Here is a 22,782-nt window from a genome sequence, read left to right as displayed (position 1 = left end):
GGTAGGGTGACCCCAGGGACTTCCCCTGTATTTCATTTGATTTGTTATATTGTTCCATACATGAATATATATGGTTTAGGGGTGGGGATCTCGAGGGTTTTCAAGTTCTCAAACAGGAAGGGATAGGGTGACCCCAGGGACTTCCCCTATATTTCATTTGATTTGTTATATTGTCCCATACATGAATATATATGGTTTAGGGGTGGGGATCTCGACCGTTTTCCAAGTTCTCAAACAGGAGGGGGTAGGGGGACTCCCCCTATATTTCATTTAATTAGTTATATTGACCCATACATGAATAAATATTGTTTAGGGGTGGGGATCTCGGCCGTTTCGTCAGTAATGTTCCCAAACAGGAGGGGGTGGGTCACCCCATGGACTCCCCTTATATTTCATTTGATTAGTTATATATATATAGTCCCATACATGAATGTATATGGTTGAGAGGTGGGGATCTCATCCGTTTCAAAGTTATCAAACAGGAGGGGTAGAGTGGCCCAAAGGATGCCACCTATATATCATATGATTTGCCTACATTCAGGTAGTTATTTGTGAAAATAAAGTAAGAATCTTCCAGCTTCTTTAACTGACCCTTCAAAATTGACAAAAAAAATACCCCTTCAAAATTGCAGTAATATGTTTACAGTTTAAAAGCATCTTACATGCATTATCAACATTTATCACTGATAAAGAAAATTTATACTGTGACCAGGAACATATATATTGTTAGATATACTGTTCCCAGCTGTCACATTGTATTGGATTTTGACATTAAAATTTGTCAAAAGTAATTTTGAGTTTCTGTTTAAAATATTTTCTGCTTTTTCTTTCTTTTACATATATCTTTTGGTTTTCAATTCTAGTGTTTATATTCATTTACCATGAATAGATGTATTTTGTCACCTGCCTGGATTCGCCAAAAACCCGGAATTACCCTTATCCGCTTCCGGAATCGGATCCGAAATTGTAATTGTCTTTTTCACGGCAGCCATTGTCATTGTGTTCCAATGTTGTTTTTGTCAGTCAGATACGATTTTACTCGTATTAACACATTTTTTATCGGCGATTTTCTGTATATAGCTAGCGATTGAACAAAATTGACATCGCTGTCATGAATAATAATGATTAAAATAAGTTTTGAGATCGTTTATTTGGAGACTTTGGCGAAAAGGCCATGGCTACGGTTACATGGAAATGTAACAATAATAAAAATATTATTGTTACATTGGGGACTAAATTCCGGAATGCATGGTTGGATAAGGAACCGATTAATTACGAATGTAACAATGATTATTGAGGCTACGGTTACATTGCGTTATTGTTACATGAAAAACAGCAATGTTCGATGGGACTAGTAATATGTACTAAATAATAAAAGTTCAAGACATTATCTTATATTTACAATACATACAAGTATAACATACAATTTTTTGATTTTTTTATAGTACGTCCTCCATGGATTCTGAAATCGGACTCGGACATCTCTTAAACTGAGTTTTACTATACGTAGTGTTGTGCGTTTGTTTTTTCTACATTGGCTAGAGGTATAGTGGAGGGTTGAGATCTCATAAACATGTTTAACCCCGCCGCAATTTTGCGCCCTTCTCAAGTCAGGAGCCTTTGCATGGCCTTTGTTAGTCTTGTATAATTTTTTAATGTTAGTTTCTTGTGTATAACTCGGAGTTTAGTATGACGTCCATTATCACTGAACTAGTATACATATTTGTTTAGGGGCCAGCTGAAGGACGCCTCCGACGGGTGCGGGAGTTTCTCGCTACATTGAAGACCCATTGGTGACCTTCGGCTGTTGTCTGCTTCATGTTCGGGTTGTTGTCGCTTTGACACATTCCCCATTTCCATTCTCAATTTTATACATGTATACAGAAGTTCACAGTGTTAGTTCACAGTTAGCAAACTTTGCTTTTGATGTATCAATTTTTGGTAAGTGCGTTTGTATAGCTGTATGAAGTTTGTGTCTTGATATTGTTTCAGTTTCATTTCAAACGCATCCCATGCAAGTTTTTAAATTTTTCACCCAAACAAAATTGGTAATAGGAATCTCTTCATCTTTTGTTCAAAGTATAATGACAGTAATATACGAGTAGGTGTGCAGTTAAATACTTAAAAGTAAACAGTTTTCTCATCCCGAGTTTTCGACAACAAACCATTGAACTATATTTTTCGACTTTGGCACTACTAGTTTGAAGTAGTATCTTTAAGAACATCAAATCCATTAATACCTAAAACTATTTAAACACCATTTGTTGAATAATAATATTTATCATTTATTATTATAACAAGTATTATTTAGTAGACATGAATGAATTAAGCAACAAAACTATATAGAAGATTTAAGTTTAATAAATCTAGCGTACATTGCTGTTTTTCATGTAACAATAACGCAATGTAACCGTAGCCTTAATAATTATTTACATTCGTAATTAATCGGTTCCTTACCCAACTTTGCATTCCGGCAATTAGTCTCCAATGTAACAATAATATTTTTATTATTGTTACATTTCCATGTAACCGTAGCCAGTGCCTTTTAATTTTCTTTCAAGTGGAACTGAGACTACTATAAATGTGATATAGTTGTCTCAGAGTGGAAGGCCCGTCGGGCGTGGCTAGTAACCAAGTCGAAAGTGGAAGGTCGCGGACCTCGGACTACCGCTAATTTGAACCCCTGCCTCCAAATTGAAATGATACGAATTTCGTCTTCTAATTTGAAATTGCCGCCAACAGCATGAACATTTGAACTTATTATATAATAGACTACTGATGTAGTTGTACTACGTATTGATGACAAACAGTATTCCTACGACTTTTGTCATTTGGGAAATCTAAACTACTTGTCTTAAAAGATTTTCGGCGATTAAATATTTCATACAATTGTTTTTTGACATCTTAGCCAAAAGCACAGGCGATAATAAACTACATTAGAATTCCTAATGAGCACTACTTCCTATGTGCAACTTCAAAAGTTTTGGGTGATTCGACGATCATTTAAGGTTTTTCTAGTCATATTTTTTGTAATCCAGAATTAAAAGTATTAAAAAAGTGTTCAATTAGTTATATATAACATAGTAGCCAGCTAGATAATAACAATGGCAAGTATTTCAGCATTTATTGGGTAGACCACAAATCTAGGGTGCTCGCATAATGCAGATTAACTGCATAAAAACAGACCAAAACACAAAAACTTAACTATAACCACTGAACCATGAAAATTAGGTCAAGGTCAGATGGTCCTAGACCACCATTGTCATCCCTTGATTTTCGTTGTTCACAAATATAGTCCCTAGTGTTGACAGTGGGTTACTTGCCATTAATTTTTATACCCCTTCCAAATTTATTTCTCCATGTTTAAGTGCCAGTCTTTGTAAGAATCAGGCAATTTTGGTAAAATTAAAACATGGTTAGAAAAAATCCACCGAGCTAATCATGCTATTTAATACTAATCATCATCCTGAGTTAAAAAGTATTAGTCTTACGTTTGTGTGTGTCTGGTAATATCAAATAACTTGGTTAGAAAATTGGTTAGAATGATAGCAAATTACAGAGTTATCTCCCCTTATTCGTTAATTTCTAGTGCATTTCAACCAAATTGTATCTTCTATTACCAGAACAGAAAATGGAAATGAATGTTATTTTTGTGCATAACTACATAAATGAACTGAAATCAATATCAAATAGGGTGGGTTTTTTTGGTCATGTTTTCACCACTGCCTGATTCTTGGGTAGACTGGCACTTAATGCCTCAAATTGCAAGTAGGGGGGTGAAATTACACTGTAAAAAAATTAGGGTCCAGAATTTTAAAGGAAAGTAGTGATTTGGTCCAGCTGAAAAAGGTTTAAAATTAGCACTTCGGAAGCTCTCAAAAGATTTCAAGACGCCCTAAACATAAAATTGTCCATATTTTGAGTTAGAGACGATGAAGTTTTCTATAATTTTGATATAATTTGTCCCAAAAGTAGTACAACACACTGTAAAAGTTTCTTTGTGAAAGCACAGGTGGGATTTTTTTTATTTTCATTTATGTTCTAAAAGAAATGCACAAGAAATAATTGTGGTCTCGGACCTAAGAGGTGAAATCTGTTAATATAGAATCTGTACTTTAGCAACTTCCCTAAATGATTTGATGGTGTCAATTTGTCAAATAGCATGAAACTAAAGGATTTAAACTTTTATTTTATAGAATTTCTGCAAAAATGACCAATTTTGGCATTTTATGGTCAAAATAGGCATTTATAGCTTTTTTAATATTGATGCATAAATGGCATCCTGACTTTCTATCTGACAGGTTTTCATGTGTCAATATTTGTGTTTCTATGCATTTATCTAGTTCTTTTACTTATTTATGAACTCTGAATCTACAGAAAAGAAGATTATCTCAGACAATATGTGCAAAATGTGTTGTATAAATGACCCTTGTCTAACGCCGTTTGGATGAAGTAAAAAGTGGGGAGCTTGGTACATAAAATTTTGAAGTCCATAATAAAGACCTCACTAAATTTGTATCAAAAGCACTTTACAATGTCTATTGTACTTGTTCCATTTCACATAATATCTTTCTTTTCTTCTGTACGATAGCAAGTGGTTTAAATATAAGCCTGTCGAGAATAAATTGCATGCAAGTTTTTCCCTAAAAAGGCAAAAATCTTTGTATCAGACCATACTGTTTGTAAGAAAAGTTAATTGCAAGTCTTTTTGTGCTCAGATTTGTTGTATCATGTCACATGAGTATAGAAATGATAAAAAAGACACAAATTTTTATTTCTTATAGCTATATAGCCTCAATATGCATTTTTTAATGTAAATATGTGGCACGGCCTAAATTGACCCTTAATTTTTTTCCAGTCTTACTTGGCCTAAGACCCTTTTAAACTAATATGATATGTTATTTGTAACTTTTCTTTCCATTTAAAGTACTTTCAATCAAGGATCCGGAAATTTTTTCACCTAATTTCGGTCATTTTCGGATAACTTAAAAGTTGGTGCCCTTTTTCAAACAAAGATTGTGTGTATTATGCTCAGGTATTCTTATGCTCATACAGTCATACTCGTAGCATCAACGAACTTGTTTAATTGTTGCATCGCATTTACTTCAGAAATTTCCCTACCATTTTCCTTAAAATCGATCTTGAGCAATAAAAGGAAGGCAACATTAAAAATGAAATGATTTTAATGACTCAAAACGGTAAATTTCTCAAACTTCGCTTACGTTTCTTACCATTTTTTAGACAAAATTATAACCGGATGTTTTACGACAATAGTAAAACGACCAATTCCGGACTCATTTCCGGGATTAGTTTTGTTTATCAAATTCACAGGAAATCGTCGGCTTTTTAACTGTTTTACCTTTAATAGTGTTTGAATATAAATTATAATAGTTGGACTTGTTTAATTTAGCATGAAATCATTTTGAATTTACGATTTAGTGTCTAATTTTTGGAAGAGCATTTCTAGCATGCGTATTAGTAAACAAAGCACGTGTGTTTGTAGTGAAACAATATTTTGTTCTACGTAAATTATTTTAATTTTAATTTAATTTTAAATCAGAATTGACAATTGTCTAAGCTGAGAAAAGTAAGTAAATAATGCAGACAGTTGTTATGAACTTTTAATTTCTTTAAAAAATTAGTTCTGAGCTTGTGATCAATAGAAAATTTAATTAAAAACACAGGTAAAGAGATTAGCGATCATTAGCCAATATTTCCCGAGGCATTACTATAGTTATTAGGAGGGCCCTCAGGATTATAACACTTTACTGGAGTGGCAGTTTTATAACAGGAAAAGGATAACAAAAAAAAAATAAGTTCAAAATGGCGATTTAGACAATGTTAGAAACTCGATCTCAACGAAATGACATTAAATGACCGAAATTGTTTCTGTAAAAAAATAAAATTTGTCCTAAATCCCAATTACTCATTTAGGACAAAATACTTTCAGTTTAGGTCAAGACTGGCATATATGACCGTTTCCGGACCCTTGCTTTCAATACATATGTAAGGATTATTTATAACCAAAAAGCTTCACAAATTTAAAATTACTGGAAAATATTACATCTTCATGTAAGGCCCCCCTTCATTGAAAAACCTCAATTTTTAGGCGCAGGCTCATATAAATTTAACTTTTGAATAATTATGCCAAGTCTGATAAATCAAATGAGTACTCTGTTGCTTTTAGTACATGATAAGTTATATATTAAGGCATTTAAAAAGTATTTTTTTTGCAATATTTTAATTTTTAAAGCCCCAAATGTTGATAGTTGAAATTTTTCAATTTTAACGTCAAAATTTTACACGCAAAGATGAATATAGAACTTAACTTAATGTCTATAATATACATCCTATTGTCATGAAACTTTGTAAGCAGTGTTATAATTCATTAAGCTTTGGTCATACCAAGTTTTTTTGAGATTTGTCAACTCTTTCTACCCTATTAGGTCCTAGACCACCATTGTCGTCCCTTGATTTTCGTTGTTCACAAATATAGTCCCTAGTGTTGACAGTGGGTTACTTGCCATTAATTTTTATACCCCTTCCAAATTTATTTCTCCATGTTTAATGCCTCAAATTGCAAGTAGGGGGGTGAAATTACACTGTAAAAAAATTAGGGTCCAGAATTTTAAAGGAAAGTAGTGATTTGGTCCAGCTGAAAAAGGTTTAAAATTAGCACTTCGGAAGCTGTCAAAAGATTTCAAGACGCCCTAAACATAAAATTGTCCATATTTTGAGTTAGAGACGATGAAGTTTTCTATAATTTTGATATAATTTGTCCCAAAAGTAGTACAACACACTGTAAAAGTTTCTTTGAGAAAGCGCAGGTGGGATTTTTTTTATTTTCATTTATGTTCTAAAAGAAATGCACTACGAAATAATTGTGGTCTCGGACCAGATGACACCTGCCAGTTGGACATGTTCACCTTACAGTGCTTCTATTCACCAAATATACTAGACCTATTGCTTATAGTATCTCAGATATGGACTTGACCACCAAAACTGAACCTTGTTCACTGATCCATGAAATTAGGTTAGGTCAGGTGAAAACTGTCCGACAGGCATGAAGACCTTGCAAGGTATGCACATACCAAATATAGTTATCCTATTACTTATACAATTTAACATTACAAAAAATCTTAACTTTTTTTTCACCTAGTCACTGAACCATGAAAATGAGGTCAAGGACATTGGACAGGTGACTGACGGAAACTTAGTAACCTTAGGCATTCATATACAAAGTATGAAGCATTCAAGTCTTCCACCTTCTAACATATAAAGCTTTTAAGAAGTTAGCTAAACGACACTGCCGCAGATCACTATCCCTATGTTAACCTTTCTGCGACAAAAGTCACTGGCTCGACAAAAACCAGCCAACAACACAATTTAAATATCCCCATTGAAAAAAACACTCATTATAAACTACCATTAACCATACATTAGTCTATTTAAAAGCTGCCATCAAATCAATAGTTCAGAGTAAAAAAAATAATCATTTATTACTGACACATTAAAATTTATTTGTCTGAATGAAAAATGATAAAATACATTAAAAAAGTTAAAACACCAACTACATGTATATAAATTAATGACTAGCTTCCATTTGTATTTGCTGATATTTGAAACTGTTTTTCATCAACAAGAGCATGCTGTTTATTACTTCTATAACCTTTTCTCTTATTATCATTATGATTTTCACTTTTTTCTGACTTTACTTCAGTATCACAATTTTCCTCCGAGTTATATCCCATATCCCCATTCTGATTAGAGTTATGTCCCATATCCCCATTCTGATTTGAGTTGTGTCCCTTGTCACAATCTTGTTCCCAAGATTCCTCAGTTTCTTCATCTTCTGAATCTTCATCTAAAATAAAACTTTTTACATGAATATTTATTTGTATCCAAATGTAATCTTCAAATAGACTCAATAAAATGTCTCACCTTCTTAAATAGTCATCTATAGTGTTTAGCTGAAATGCAAGAGTTGTCTATCATGATATCTACAAATTAAATTATTTTGTTGCGTAGTACTTAAGTAAAGAGAAACGAAACATTTGAAGTTGATTAACATAGTATCTATAATTAAGAAGTAGGTGTCTGGCAAATATGAACAATACTCACATATTGCAACTCATTCATAAGCTGGGGACCAAGTATGAAGCCATATTGTTAAAGGAGAAAATTGTGATAGAAATATTTATAGGTCAAAGGAGAGCAGATGGTCAGATGCATAGAAAGACGAGGTTAATGCACTATAGCTCCACTCTTAGAGTGAGGGTATTGTATCAAGGTCTTAAATATAGAAGACTCCATATTTATACATGACAAACCTCTGAAGTCAGATCAACATGTTAATTTTCTAGCACAAATTGTATTTGATATTTTAAAAAACAGATGTAAGCATTTAAAAATTCAAAGATAATCCTTGATCCATGAAATGAACTAAAATCAAGATGATCTCTGTTTATTGGTCGGGTACACAAAAACTGAATGAAGATAATAGAAACATAAAGATAAGGTCAAAGTCATGTGACTTACACATTTGCCGGTACTTAAATGAAACTTGTTTTTTATTCTGTCCATTTCTGGAACTTTGCATTTGTTTAAGATATTTAGTTATTTCTGTAATACTGTGAACTTTCAATTTCTGTGTATAACTATTCTATAAGGGTCTACATATGGAGTATACATCTTAAAATGGACATCCTATTCATGGGCTTGCATTTCGTTGAATGATATTCTTGATAAATCCTAACTGCTTTCAATAAAAGGATTTTTAATGTAAAAGTTGCAATTTCCCATTTAAATTTTATAGACACTATCATAACTTTATTAACTGTGTAACATATGACCTTAAAAATGTTCCATTTGTAGTAACCACAATTCTCCCCTTTTCCTTAATTAATCTTTTCAGCTTTAATATTAGAGAAACATGAACAGTGTAAGTAGTGAAGCAGAAACTAATTCCCCTTAGAGAATGTCAGGATTAACTCCTGTTTTAAGATGGATTGCAATGATATGATTTATTTTTCTGTTTTGAGTGAACTGTAGTTGGTCTTTTTGACATTTCTGTCTTGCCTAAATGAAGTTAACAGGGCAAGGCATTTCTTTCAATGACAGCAGCTTTTCAATTATGTCTTAATTTGTGATTAGGTCACTTCAAGGGGAACCAATAGTGGTAGCTCAATGATATTTGGTATGCATATATATTAGTATTGGCACATCTCTGGCCTCCCTCTCTTATCATTGTTCATTGACTTTTGAAATTGCATCATTTACATGCTAATGTTTGTTTGAGGACAATTAAAAAGAGAACTACTTATGACAATTCTATGGTATTTGATATGCAGTTGTTTTATATTGTAGCATTTCATTTCTCATTTCCACTGAGTTTTTACGGTCCAGCTTCTTCATTCATGGCTCATTGACTTTATTCTAATTTTATCATAATATCAAAATCCTATAAAGGCTAGACACATCACCGTGTTTATTTTTTTCCCTTAGTATTGTCTATTTTTCTTCAACTTGTGATTGATTTTCCCCTATTCTGCATTATTTTTTTAGCTAGTAATAAAATTGAGAATGGAAATGGGAAATGTGTCAAAGAGACAACAATCCGACCATAGAACAGATAACAGCAGAAGGTCACCAACAGGTCTTCAATGCAGCAAGAAATTCCCGCACCCGGTGGTGTCCTTCAGCTGGCCCCTTAAAGCTTGTTAGAATGTGACAGCATTACAATTAAACCAAACAGGAAATGCCATACCTGATTCTTCTTTCTCTTCTTGTTCCTTTTTGGGTTTCTTGCCTTTTTGCTTCTGCTTTTTCTTCAATCTGGTAAAAAGGTTAATTTGTTACTCATTTGTCAAGATTTAAAATCAAATACTGGTTTTGCAATTAACCAAAAAGTATTATATACCTATTATTATCAACGTTTAAAACTTGAAATAGTATAGTTAATTCATGTTTTCCGAGATAAAAAGATTGTTATCTCATTGGCAATACCACATCTTCGAATTTTATAACTTAGTTTTTTTTCTTCTGCATAGCAATACAGGTTGTCTTCTAACAAAAAAACTAAAAAGATAAAGTCTTAGATCATTCAAAGTGATCTGAAATCACTAATGGAAATGTTGGATGAATTGTGTATATAATATAAACCATATTTTACTTCTTCATTGCAGTGATGGTGTACTAGAACAATAAAACAAATATGTTTGTAGTTTTTTTAGTAAACCTGGGATCAATGTTTAAAGAGAGTTGTTTTGTAAGGGCATGTCTGTGTTCAAACATATATATGTTATGCTAAACTTTTATTCCAACTGTGTGTAGTTAACAGACATGGGGTCAATTACATTTGAAAGTAATTAATTACATTCAATTACAATTACAAAATCTTCAATTAAATTACACATTACATTTGACTTTTTTTACCAATGTAATTAATTACATTCCAATTACTTGGCAAATGTAATTAATTACTTCAATTACATTTGAAAGGAAATTTAAGATAAAACATTGAAAACATGCATTTATTCTATGATATGTACATAAGTATTATACATTGCTCTATAGTTATAACAATTAGACAGTGTTCAACTAGTATATACATTTTTGTATTGTGTCATATAACTTATTTAAGCATTTTCCCATTACATTTGACCATCATCATCTTCAATTTCTTTGTCTACATCATCAATTTCCTCATCAGAACTCTCATGATCTACCTTAAAGTCATCAAAGCCAGGAATTGAAAATGCTTTGACCATATTACTAGCATTGTCACTGACTATTGCAGCAATTTTAAAACCTATTTCAAATGAAGTAACAACTTCTTCATATTCACTCCTGATGGATTCTGCTGTGTGTCTACCTTTGAATCGTTTACAGCATATCATGACAGACTTCATAGCCCAGTCCAAAATAAAGTGGCCTGTGATTCCCAAAAATCCTCTCATTTGTCTACTAGACCAGAGATCAATGGTTAAACACACACTTTCAGCTCTTTTAAGAGTATTTACAAGGTTATTTTTTATTTCAACCGATTTTTCATGTAGAAGTTTCGAAGATAAATGCTTTCTGCTAGGCACTTGATACTTAGTGTCAGCTTTTTCCATCAAGTTTTTAAATTCTTCACTTTCGACAATAGAGAGTGGTAAAAGATCCCCAGCTATGAACATTATAAGAGCATTTGTCATTTCTAACTGTTTTGGATCAGACGGTGAATATTTTACACTTTTTTTTATGCATTGTGTCAATGTTGGTTGAATTTCTTTATTCTCAGAATGCAGAATGTACAAATCTCTGTGTTTTCTCTGAAAATTACAAAAGGCCTTATTTAATATCTTGAAAATATTAAATTGTTTTAATTTACCTATTGAAATTTTACATTTATTTAAATTTATTTGATTGTAAATGATACAAAAAAAGAGCACTATTTTTTATTTTTTGAAATGATTTTCATTTTTATCCCAGCTTATTCAAATTATTTATCTTAAATAAGTGATTTAGAAATCTGACTTCTTAAAACAAAAATAAACTTTAGTTTTAATCACAACTAATTAATTTAATAAACAAAATATTTTCCAAATTTAAATGTAAGCTATTAGAGGATATAAGATAAATGAAATCTGATTAGAAATGAAAAAGAAGCATTATGAATTTATTAATTTTTAAAATTCTTATATAGTATTACCTTCATATGTGTAACAAAGTTGGATGTAACTTTATAACTTCCACTAATGAGGGTGCCACAATGCATACATTTTCCTTTGAAAGTATTTCCATTTTGGAAGTCATCAGGAACAGTAAAATGTTCCAGTACACTCTTGGAGCTCATTTTTAAATCTGATAAAATGTTTTCTTTCAACATTCATATATATAGTGAACAAATTTTGCAAGTGAGATTTTGTCATATGCATTATCCCTTCAAGAATTTAAACATGTACCTATAGGCCCTAGGGGTATATTTATCTCTCTCTAATTAGCCTTATATCTGTTTAACATAACTGTTATAAAAACAGTCATTATATAGTTTGTAATAAAACAAATAGCCAGAGGTTATATTTATTGGTTATTTAAGTCCTTGAATAAAGTTAATTATGTTAAATCAATGTCTTAAAATATCTATCTAAATCTACTAATTAAGGTCAAGACAGTGACTTCCTAGTGGTTTCTTTTAAAATTATGGCATGTGTCTACATTTTTTTTATCATTCAATACAAAATGAAGAATCTACCATGGTTGTGTTAATACAGAAAGTATACTGTGAAGGCTTTTCTTTGTCAGCTTACAACATTTGTTAAGATTATTGCTTTTAATAATTTTTTGAGAAAACACAAGATTTAATCTTTTGATCCAAAATTTCAAATGTAATTGACTTGTAATTGAAAAGTAATTGTCAATTACAGGCAATTTTGGCTATGTAATTAATTACATTCAATTACATGTAATTGAAAAAATGCTCAATTACACATTACATTCAATTACATGATAAATTGTAATTAATTAGTCAATTACAATTACATATTTCAATTACCCCATGTCTGGTAGTTAAACCTTCAACCAGATGCTCCGCAGGGCACAGCTTTATACGACCGCAGTGGTCCAACCCTGAACGATTGGGGCAAGTATAGACACAAAATTCAAGCTTGAAACAGCTCTGAATTTGGATTGTGATTAAATAGTTGACACAGCATAGGTTTCTGACACAGAATGAATGTGGTCTTATGAACTTTTTTGGGGCTTTTGAGCAATTAACTATGCTGTTGAATATTAATCCTCTCAAAGAAAAAATATTTGAAGAAATTTTCTTTTTAAATTCTGAAATCTGAAATAAGAAAAAAAAAATTGACCCCCACCCCAATTTAATTTTCACTTCTCCCTTTCCCTTATTCCAAAAATGATCTCAATTCAAATTTCTAATAGAGTTTGCAACAATAACTACTCATTTAAATACATCATAAAATATTAAAATATAAAATGTCATACAGTCACGGTTAAAATTAATATTAATTAATAGTAACTTCTAAAAAAATAAATGGGGATTTGGACACAGATGATGCCCCCCACTAGCATATAACGTTATTAAGGGACATAACTCAAGAACTGTAAAAGTGAAGCTGCCAAAAAATTGAACTTAAACTGAGTTTATAGGTTATAAGCATTATATACACATTTATTTCATTAAATTTAGTTGAGACAAACTTAAGTTAAGAGAACAGAAACTAAAAAATTCTTCAATTTTTCCACTTGGAAAGGGGCATAACCCTAGAATGGTAATCAAAGTGCTTGTAATCACTGAATGGTAAAGACTGCTTTAATTTATCAGTTGGTAGTAAAGTGAATATTGCATTGTATATTGTATATAGCATTGATTTAAGTTGATTCAACTTCTAATCTGGACAAAGAAAGATAACTCCAATTTCCAAAGAAGATTATATAAAGCATTGGTTTTAGATGATTCAACAACCATTCTGGACAAAGAAAGATAACTCCAATTTATTGACTTGAAACTACAACCAGGTGCTCCGCAGGGCACAGCTTTATACGACCGCAGAGGTTGAACCCTGAACAGTTGGGGCAAGTATGGACAAAACATTCAAGCGTGATACAGCTCTGAATTTGGATTGTGATCAAATTTTTGACATTAAATGGGTTTTTTTTTTACACAAAACAAATGTCAAGATTTTACAAATCAATTAAAGATTTCTTCTTCAAACTTTTTAAATCTAAAATTAAATAGTTGACACAGCATAGGTTTCTGACACAGAATGAATGTGGTCTAATGAACTTAAAAGTTTTTTTTTGCCTTTGAGCAATTCACTATGCTGTTGAATATTAATCCTCTCAAATAAATGTTTGAAGAAATTTTCTTTTTATTTATGAAATCTGAAATGAGAAAAATTTAACCCCCCCCCCTTTTTTTCACATCCCCGTTTCCCTTTTTCCAAAACTGATATCAATTCAAATTTCTAATGGAGTTTGCAACAATAACTACTCTTTTAAATACATCATAAAATATTAAAATGTAAAATAAAGTGCTTGTTATCACTGAATGGTAAAGATTGGTTGGTAGTAAAAGTGAATATACATTGTTTATTGTATAAAACAATAAAAAAAACTTCATCAGCAACATTTTATATTGGCAAATTTCCAATGAAGTTATTTACATAAAGTTATTGGCAAATAAAAATAGAAAATGACATCATAGTCATGTCTGGCAAATGTCCAACATACATTATCTAAAAACATTTTAGATAAGATAAGGAAAAAAAGCTTCATCAGCAACATTTTATATTGGCAAATTTCCAATGAAGTTATTTACATAAAGTTATTGGCAAATAAAAATAGAAAATGACATCATAGTCATGTCTGGCAAATTTCCAACATATATTATCAACTACTATTCTATACAAAGAAAGATAACTCCAATTGAAAATTAATTGCTATTGCACAATATTGTGCAATTAGATATTTCTTGCTATTGTGCAATACTGTGCAATTGAAAATTTCTTGCTATTGCACAATACTTGATATGGAATCCTGATTTGGACCAACTTGAAAACTGGGCCCATAATCAAAAATCAAAGTACATATTTAGATAAAGCATATCAAATAAGCCCAAGAATTTAATTTTTGTTAAAATCAAACTTAGTTTAATTTTGGACCCTTTGGACCTTAATGTAGACCAATTTGAAAACTGGACCAAAAATTAAGAATCTACATACACAGTTAGATTTGGCATATCAAAGAACCCATTTATTCAATTTTTGATGAAATCAAACAAAGTTTAATTTTGGACCCCCATTTGGACCAACTTGAAAACTAGGCCAATAATTAAAAATCTAAGTACATTTTTAAATTCAGCATATCAAAGAACCCCAAGGATTCAATTTTTGTTAAAATCAAACTAAGTTTAATTTTGGACCCTTTGGACCTTAATGTAGACCAATTTTAAAATGGGACCAAAAATTAAGAATCTACATACATAGTTAGATTCGGCATATCAAAGAACCCCAATTATTCAATTTTTGATGAAATCACACAAATAGATATAGGAAGATGTGGTGTGAGTGTCAATGAGACAACTCTCCATACAAATAACAATTTAAAAAGTAAACCATTATAGGTTAAAGTACGGCCTATAGGTTAAAGTTCAATTTTGGACCCTTTGGGCCCCTTTTTCCTAAACTGTTAGGACCAAAACTACCAAAATCAAACCCAACCTTCCTTTTATGGTCATAAACCCTTGTGTTTAAATTTCATAGATTTCTATTTACTTATACTAAAGTTATGGTGCAAAAACCAAAAATAATGCTTATTTGGGCCCCTTTTTGGCCCCTAATTCATAAACTGTTGTGACCTCAACTCCAAAAATCAATCCCAACCTTTCTTTTGTGGTCATAAACCTTGTGTTAAAATTTCATTGATTTCTATTTACTTATACTAAAGTTATTGTGCCAAAACCAAGAATAATGCTTATTTGGGCCCTTTTATGGCCCTTAATTCCTTAACTGTTGGAACCAAAACTCCCAAAATTAATCCCAACCTTCCTTTTGTAGTCATAAACCTTGTGTCAAAATTTCATAGATTTCTATTCACTTAAACTAAAGTTATAGTGCGAAAACCAAGAAAATGCTTATTTGGGCCCTTTTTGGCCCCTAATTCCTAAAATGTTGGGACCAAAACTCCCAAAATCAATCCCAACCTTCCTTTTGTGGTCATAAACCTTGTGTTAAAATTTCATTGATTTCTATTCACTTTTACTAAAGTTAGAGTGCGAAAACTAAAAGTATTCGGACGACGACGACGACGACGCCAACGTGAAAGCAATATACGACCAAAAAATTAAAATTTTTGCGGTCGTATAAAAATGTGTTTTTGGCCCCTTTATGGCCCTTTATTCCTATTACTGTTTGCCCCATAACCCTTAAAATATATATCTCAACCTTCTACTTATGGTATTTAACATTGTGGTACAATTTCAGAACAATTGAAATACTTATACACAACTTATTGTTCTGACACTAGATAAATGCTATTTTTGGGCCCTTTGGGCCCATAACCTTTGGGACCATAACCCCCAAAATCAATTCAAAGCTTCCTTTTGTGGTAATAAACATTGTGTTAAAATTTTATTGATGTCTGTTTACTTATACTAAAGTTATTATCATCCGTCTTCGGACGACGCTGACGACGAAGTGATACCAATATACGACCGCAAATTTTTTTGCTGTTGTATAAAAATATTTTGGCCATTATGGCCTTCTTCATTTGAATAAACATTGAAACAACGATTACATTGCTTGGATGCTATTAATTACACAGTGTGTAACGAATTTATCCTGATTTTGTTATAAATATTACATATTATTATATTCAAATTAAATATTAGGACAATATCAACCAAATATATTTAGATATTTAATCTAAAACTGTGAAAAATTAAAAACATTAGGACTATAAAGCAATGGTGTAAGGGAGATAATTCCAATTGACATAATAAATAAGGGAGATAATGCGAATTGATGTAATAAAAAATTGTACTGAAATCTATTTGGACAATACCAGCCAATCAAATTGCAAGAAATTACTCTAAATCAGGATAAATTACGCTATAAGTACATGAAGTACTACTATAAATTTCATTTTTCATCATTTGGACTCAACACAATATAAGAACAATGTGAAAATATTCATAAAAAGAGAAAAAAATCAATGCAAATGAAAATTATAGTTGTAATTATCAAGTAAATAATGTATCCAAGCAATGTAACTTTTGTTGGCTGAAGCGTATGGAAAATTGTCATATAGTTTTAAATAAATTTTTTTTTTTATCAAATTCCTAGATCAAACAGACAGTCAGGGGCATGACTTAAACAACTAAATATCAAAATTACCTATAAGATAAATACAAGACTCTTTAAAATAGGTTTTATAAAGGTTACTTTTGTAAATTTCATTTCATTTACAGATTTTACTAGCATTTAATAACTAATTTCCCTTAAGCCCTAAAAATAAGTAATCGCACTAATATATTTATCCACAATGTATTTTACAGAGTAAAATGCCTTCATTTGCATGCCAAAACTGACAGTTCAAAATATCACTCTACACTATCCCTTATTGCTATTATTCAAATCTTTTTCTTGTTCCCAATCACAATGTATATTCTAACAACCTTTTAGCCCTTTTCTTTGCTGTTCTGATTTCTGCTTCTGTTTGGTTCTTCTCCAGCTTCTTCTGATATTCTGCATCAGCATTATCCTAAACAAAAAAATATATTTAGCATATACTGTATTGAAATTTCTTTTTATTTTCCAAGAATGTAGGTAATACTGTAAAAGAATCAATCAATGTTTAGAGATGTCTTTCAAGTGTTGACATTTACTATTCTCTATATTGTTCTTTTTGCATATGTGTGTGGATTTTTTACTGATATTCATAAAACATCCATAATCTGGTTTTTGTGATTTAATGTTCATGCTTGGTGGTAGTGAATATTTTGTTTAATTGGCTAAAGCACATTTATGTCAACTGTATTTATGTATAATGAAGCTATAAAAAACAAGAATGTGTCCTCAGTACACGAATGCCCCACTCGCACTATAATTTTCCATGTTCAGTGGACCGTGAAATTGGGGTAAAAACTCTAATTTGGCATTAAAATTAGAAAGATCATATCATAGGGAACATGTGTACTAAGTTTGAAGTCGATTGGACTTCAACTTCATCAAAAACTACCTTGACCAAAAACTTTAACCTGGAGCGGGACAGACGGACGGACGGACGAACGGACGCACAGACCAGAAAACATAATGCCCCTCTACTATCGTAGGTGGGGCATAAAAAGCAGCAACCCATGAGTAGTAACATACATGTACCTTAGTATGAACTTGTTATCTTTCCATCCATTGTTAATAGTTATACTTAGTGTATTTTATGCATCAAAGCATACAATGTACCATGAATGTTTATATCAAACAAAGTATAAATTTTCTATAGGTATGCATGCAAAGCATTTAATCGTGAAATACTATTTATTAGATGAATATTAGAAATAAAATTTGCTTAAAGTAATATTGTATTAAAGTCTTGCTTCTGCCTGTTTGCGGTACATATTCCAGAGTGCATAACAATTTTCTGGAAATAACATTCATCATGATCATCAGATAACAAAATTTGAAAATTCAAATACATTTAACATTTGTTATAACCAAGGTCAACTGATACTAAAAAGTAGGACCAATTCCTATACTACATGTCAACCTCACCTGTAGGGTTTTGAATGATTGCATAATTTATTAATTGACAAATACATATAAACGCTTACAAATTTACCATTTAAATTTCATGAATGTTAAGACTGAGACAGTTTTTAGGTTCATGCAATTAAACCCTTATGGATTGACTTGATATCTAAATCTTCCAAGGCTTATCACTACCTTTTTTGATACACAAAATATAGTGCATTGATCATAACATTCTATACATCCTATCCATAAACATTTCCAGATATTTATCGATGTAATATATGCTCAGATATTCAAGGCACAAAATGATGTTACACTTGTGAGGAAAATTACAAAACTTTTGCAAGGTGCATGCGCAGTAATCTAATATTTGTTCTAAAAATATAAATGATGTCATTGCTAAAGTCATCTTTAAAACTCATTGAAGTTATCTTCCTTTGTCTAGAATTGCTGTTAAATCAACTACAACTTATGCAATATTTAATTTTAATGCCCACTGTTAAATTGAAGCAATCTTTACCCTCAGTGGTTACAAGCACCTTGATTCTTGAAAGTGATCTGTCAAAAAAAAAAATTGTTGTATAGATTCTATTGACAGGTATTGCTGTATATATATACCTCTAGCATTATGAATAAGTATTGTGCATATACAACAGGTGTTTATTAATCTTACTCGTTCAAATTTTTCATCTACATATTTCTGCCTAGCATATTCTCTCCGCCTTACTCCTCTGTAGACATGGAAATCTCCACTTCCTGCTCCTGCGCTGGAACCTGTCAAGAAATGTAAGTCTAAAAATTAATTTGTTTAAGGCAAAAATGCTAGAAAAACGGGTGCAATTATCTTAAATACAGGTAGATGTTATCCTGTATGAAAAGTATGTTGTAATGTGGTAATATTAGTAATAAAAAATCTTAAAACATAACATGTAGTGTAAATTCAGAATTTTATGCAGGTTACAGTGTAAATCACCACTACTATTATAGTTGGCGCTGCTTCATAGAGGTGGTGAAAATCATTTAAATGTGACATGCTGAAAAAAAAGTAATGATAAATTTTGTATAAAATTCAACACTTCATGTGAGGTCTGTAACAAATAAATCATTGTATTTCATTTATATATTTTTTACCTCACCATTTTGTAGTGTTTGAATGTTCCATTACCCCTACTAGGAAGTAAAGTTGGATTGTCTTTGTTGTGTGTTTTATACATATATAATATCCTTTATTTGTATAGGTTCTTTTTTACTCTCCATGCTCTCCTGGAAGGTATATTTCTTGTGTATGTTCTTTTTTACCCTTCAAGCCCTTCGAATTCTGGAAGATAGATTTTAGGTTGTTTTTTTCATTGTGCATTTTGGTATGTTCTTTTATTCCTTCTGAAAAGTATGTTTTAGTTGTCTTCATTGTGTGTTTGAGCATATTTTTAACCCCTTCTGGAATGTTAACTTGTGTTATCTTCATTGTGTTCCTGTTAAATAGTTGGGTTTTTTTACCCCTTAAAAAGGTAAATATTTGGGTTATTTTCACTGTGTTTGTGTTTGTATATTCCTTCTAGAAATAAATTTAGGTCAACTTGATTTGTTCATCTATTCTAGATAAATCTTTCCTTTTACCCCAAACATTTCTTATAAATTCCAGTGGATCACGAGGCTTTCTTTCTTGTGATGACTCAGGAATAAAAACTTCTTTTGACTGAAAACAGAAAATAATTTAAATTCATTATCATAAATTGTGAAAGAAATATTCCTTAATGAATTATTCAAAATTTAAAGAGTCATATAAATTTTCATGATTTCAACAACTAAATTTTTAATCATTTTTTTACATTGTTTTAAAGAGCTGTGAGGAGAAAATGCACCTGACCATTAGCATGATTAGCCAATGTGGTAAAAATCAACAATTTTCTTTGAATGAAGAAGCAACACAACTCTTGCCAATAAACAACAAAATTACCCTTCAAGACGTTAAACAAGCTGCAAACAAGAGTGTCATGCTGAAGTGACAAAGACGATGGGAGATAAGCAACACTGGAAGAGACCTTTTTGATATATACATGTAACACCATATATATGTCAAAAACATCCCAATCTTTGATTTCCCTCCAAAACAAAAAAAATCTTCAGTATCTTCATACAATTAAGAACTGGTTATTCCACGCTAAATTACTACAAACAACACACAGGGCAAAACACCACCGAGTTATGCAGCTGTGGAACTATGAATGTTACAGAGAAGAAATGTACCACCCAATTACTAAGGAAATCAAATCCGTAATATAAACACAGGCACCCTACTAGCTAGATTAGAACAAGAACACACAGAAGAATATAAACGGAAGTTAGAAATCATTTCGGTCTTCCTTGCAAAAACAGGAGGATTTGAATTACCAGAATATCTGCAACCTCAATCGCAACAGCAAAAACAAAATTAAAGTACGTACCTGGAGGAAATTACATGGAGGAAGATTCACATAAGGCGTAATATGCACCAATGAGAACAGTTGTGCCATAATGCCATAAGATTAAGGATACTTTATTGCAAAAAGCATACATATGACATAACAACGAAAACATATTTACAACATGACAAATGATAAACAGTAGAGATCAAACTATATATATAAATCATTATAAGAAAACAAATAACGTTAAGTGACAATATGTGATCTGACTAACCATGCAGATGTAGATTTAATAGAATTTTTGTTGTGTGTTATCCCTCATTAGAAGGGATGTTCCCAACCTGACGAAGAAGAACCTATTAAACCCAATGATAAGCCGTTTACTGTGATAGAACCTTTCTTAACTTACTGGATTCTTCATTAATTTGTCAAGTCTCATTTTCTGTAATTCTGCAGGAGTTTTTGCGACAACAACATTTTTCTCATTTTTTTCTTTTCCGTCCATTTTCAAACCGGATATCTAGTACTTTCACTAAATTCGGATACAAATGTCGGGTATGTTTGCAAAACAAACCTGGGTGAACCTGATTGTGAATTTATTTTACTCATGAGCAGTTGGAACGGAAAATTGTATGATAATTTGTAAGTCATCATATTTCTTCTGTGCTGTCAATGTATCCCTTATATGCTGTATGATATATAATCAAAAATAATCAAAAAAATAAAATCCGGATTTTCAACATCTTGTTCAATAATCCCGAGGACTTCCGATAAAAAAATCTTTGGATTTTCATTGGTTATAAATTGTGCCATATACAAAATTCAAATGGTCATGAAAATGGTAAACAAAGCTGACAATTTATGTCTTTGCTGCTTGCAATTAAGTCATTTAATCCAATTACCCAGTTAAACATACTTTTGAATATGTACTTATCAAATTTGACATAGCAAAAAAAATATACACGAAGTAGTTTAGAGTGGACCAGTAGGATGTGTCTCATAAATGATAAAGGCTAAAACCATGCATGGTTTTCTCATGACAAATTGATGTCTGCCGATAAAGCTTCCTCATGTTTCTAAACTGTTTGATATTGGGCAACTCAAAATATTGGCTAAGAATAACCAGTCTTCTCTCAAAAGAAATCACAGTTACTCAATTTTATTACGGCTCAATATATATATAAACCGACAGACAAAATATATTTCACAGCACAGGATAAACACTTGACTATATTATCACTGATACTAGTGATAGTCACAAATAGAGTTAATGTTAATGAGCAAATATAGCGCCAAGCCATTAGAAATAATTAAATATAATAAGCCAAACAGATCGTTTAAACAAGCCAAGCCAACGGCCGCCAAAAAACAAACCCATGTGTTGAACAAAGATTTAAACAAATTAGTTTAAATAACATCTAAACAATACACAGTATAAGCTTGTAAATCTAGCATGCAAGAAATAATATCAAGCAAAAACTAAATTAAAGGAAGAAACAATATCAACCCTGAACATATTTTTTTTCTCCATACAAAAAAGCTTAAGCGCCCAACACACTTTCGCACCCTACACATTCGCACGTTCGCACCCAATTTTAATTCAAATTCCAGTTGAATAATTGGAAAATCATGATTGTTGTTATAAATAGCTTTGGTGTAAGTAAAACATTCAAGATTTTAAATGAAAAACACAAAAGATAATTGTTTATAACAGCTTGGTCCCTTTGATCTGAAACAATAAAATATAGCAATACACTATTAATACCCAAAATATGATACAATTTATTCAACACACAAAAAAAAAAACGTCAGAATCCGACTTTATCTTGAAACATGACAATTCAATGAAACAAAGTTATAGCAATACACTAACCAAAACATGATTAAGAGTTAAATTCAACACAAAATAATACGTTGACAGAATCCCACTTTATTTAGAAAGGATTAATTTTTTTTAACAATACAGGCTATTCAAAACATGATTAAGATTTATTCAACACAAAAACAAATGCTGTCTCATTTTATTTTGTGACAATGACAACAAATATATAAGAATACACTTGCCAAAACTTGATTACAAAGCTATTGTTATTAAACACAAAACCAATTGAAATTGGGCGCGA

General features: G+C 31.3%; 2 protein-coding genes and 1 long non-coding RNA gene across 4 annotated transcripts in view; 1 reads left to right on the top strand and 2 right to left on the bottom strand.

Annotated features, from left to right (window-relative positions):
* Positions 1–7,480: 7,480 nt before the first annotated feature.
* Positions 7,481–21,408, bottom strand: LOC143076190 (uncharacterized). Its single transcript, XM_076251884.1, has 6 exons — positions 21,069–21,408; positions 19,872–19,950; positions 18,928–19,028; positions 17,183–17,268; positions 9,767–9,834; positions 7,481–7,864 (listed from the first exon to the last, which is right to left on the bottom strand). Exons 1-6 carry the CDS (start codon positions 21,162–21,164, stop codon positions 7,593–7,595), a joined length of 702 nt encoding a protein of 233 aa, XP_076107999.1. The 5' UTR covers positions 21,165–21,408; the 3' UTR covers positions 7,481–7,592.
* LOC143076191 (uncharacterized) lies at positions 10,519–12,502 on the bottom strand. Its single transcript, XR_012978555.1, has 2 exons — positions 11,696–12,502; positions 10,519–11,315 (listed from the first exon to the last, which is right to left on the bottom strand). It is a non-coding gene; the product is annotated as an uncharacterized LOC143076191 (long non-coding RNA).
* The window catches only part of LOC143076188 (uncharacterized), a 19,234-nt gene continuing 17,667 nt past the window's right edge, over positions 21,216–22,782 (top strand). The window contains exon 1 of one of the 2 annotated variants that reach the window (XM_076251881.1): positions 21,216–21,301. In XM_076251881.1, the coding sequence (XP_076107996.1) occupies positions 21,267–21,301 (35 nt within the window). In that variant the 5' untranslated portion in view covers positions 21,216–21,266. Of the gene's footprint in view, positions 21,302–21,458; positions 21,501–22,782 lie in introns of those variants that run through there. The other variant, XM_076251882.1, reaches the window with a different exon arrangement.

This window comes from Mytilus galloprovincialis, chromosome 5 (assembly GCF_965363235.1).
Source record: "Mytilus galloprovincialis chromosome 5, xbMytGall1.hap1.1, whole genome shotgun sequence".
NCBI classification, from domain to species: Eukaryota; Metazoa; Mollusca; class Bivalvia; order Mytilida; family Mytilidae; genus Mytilus; species Mytilus galloprovincialis.
This window is presented reverse-complemented; position numbering and strand designations above follow the sequence as displayed.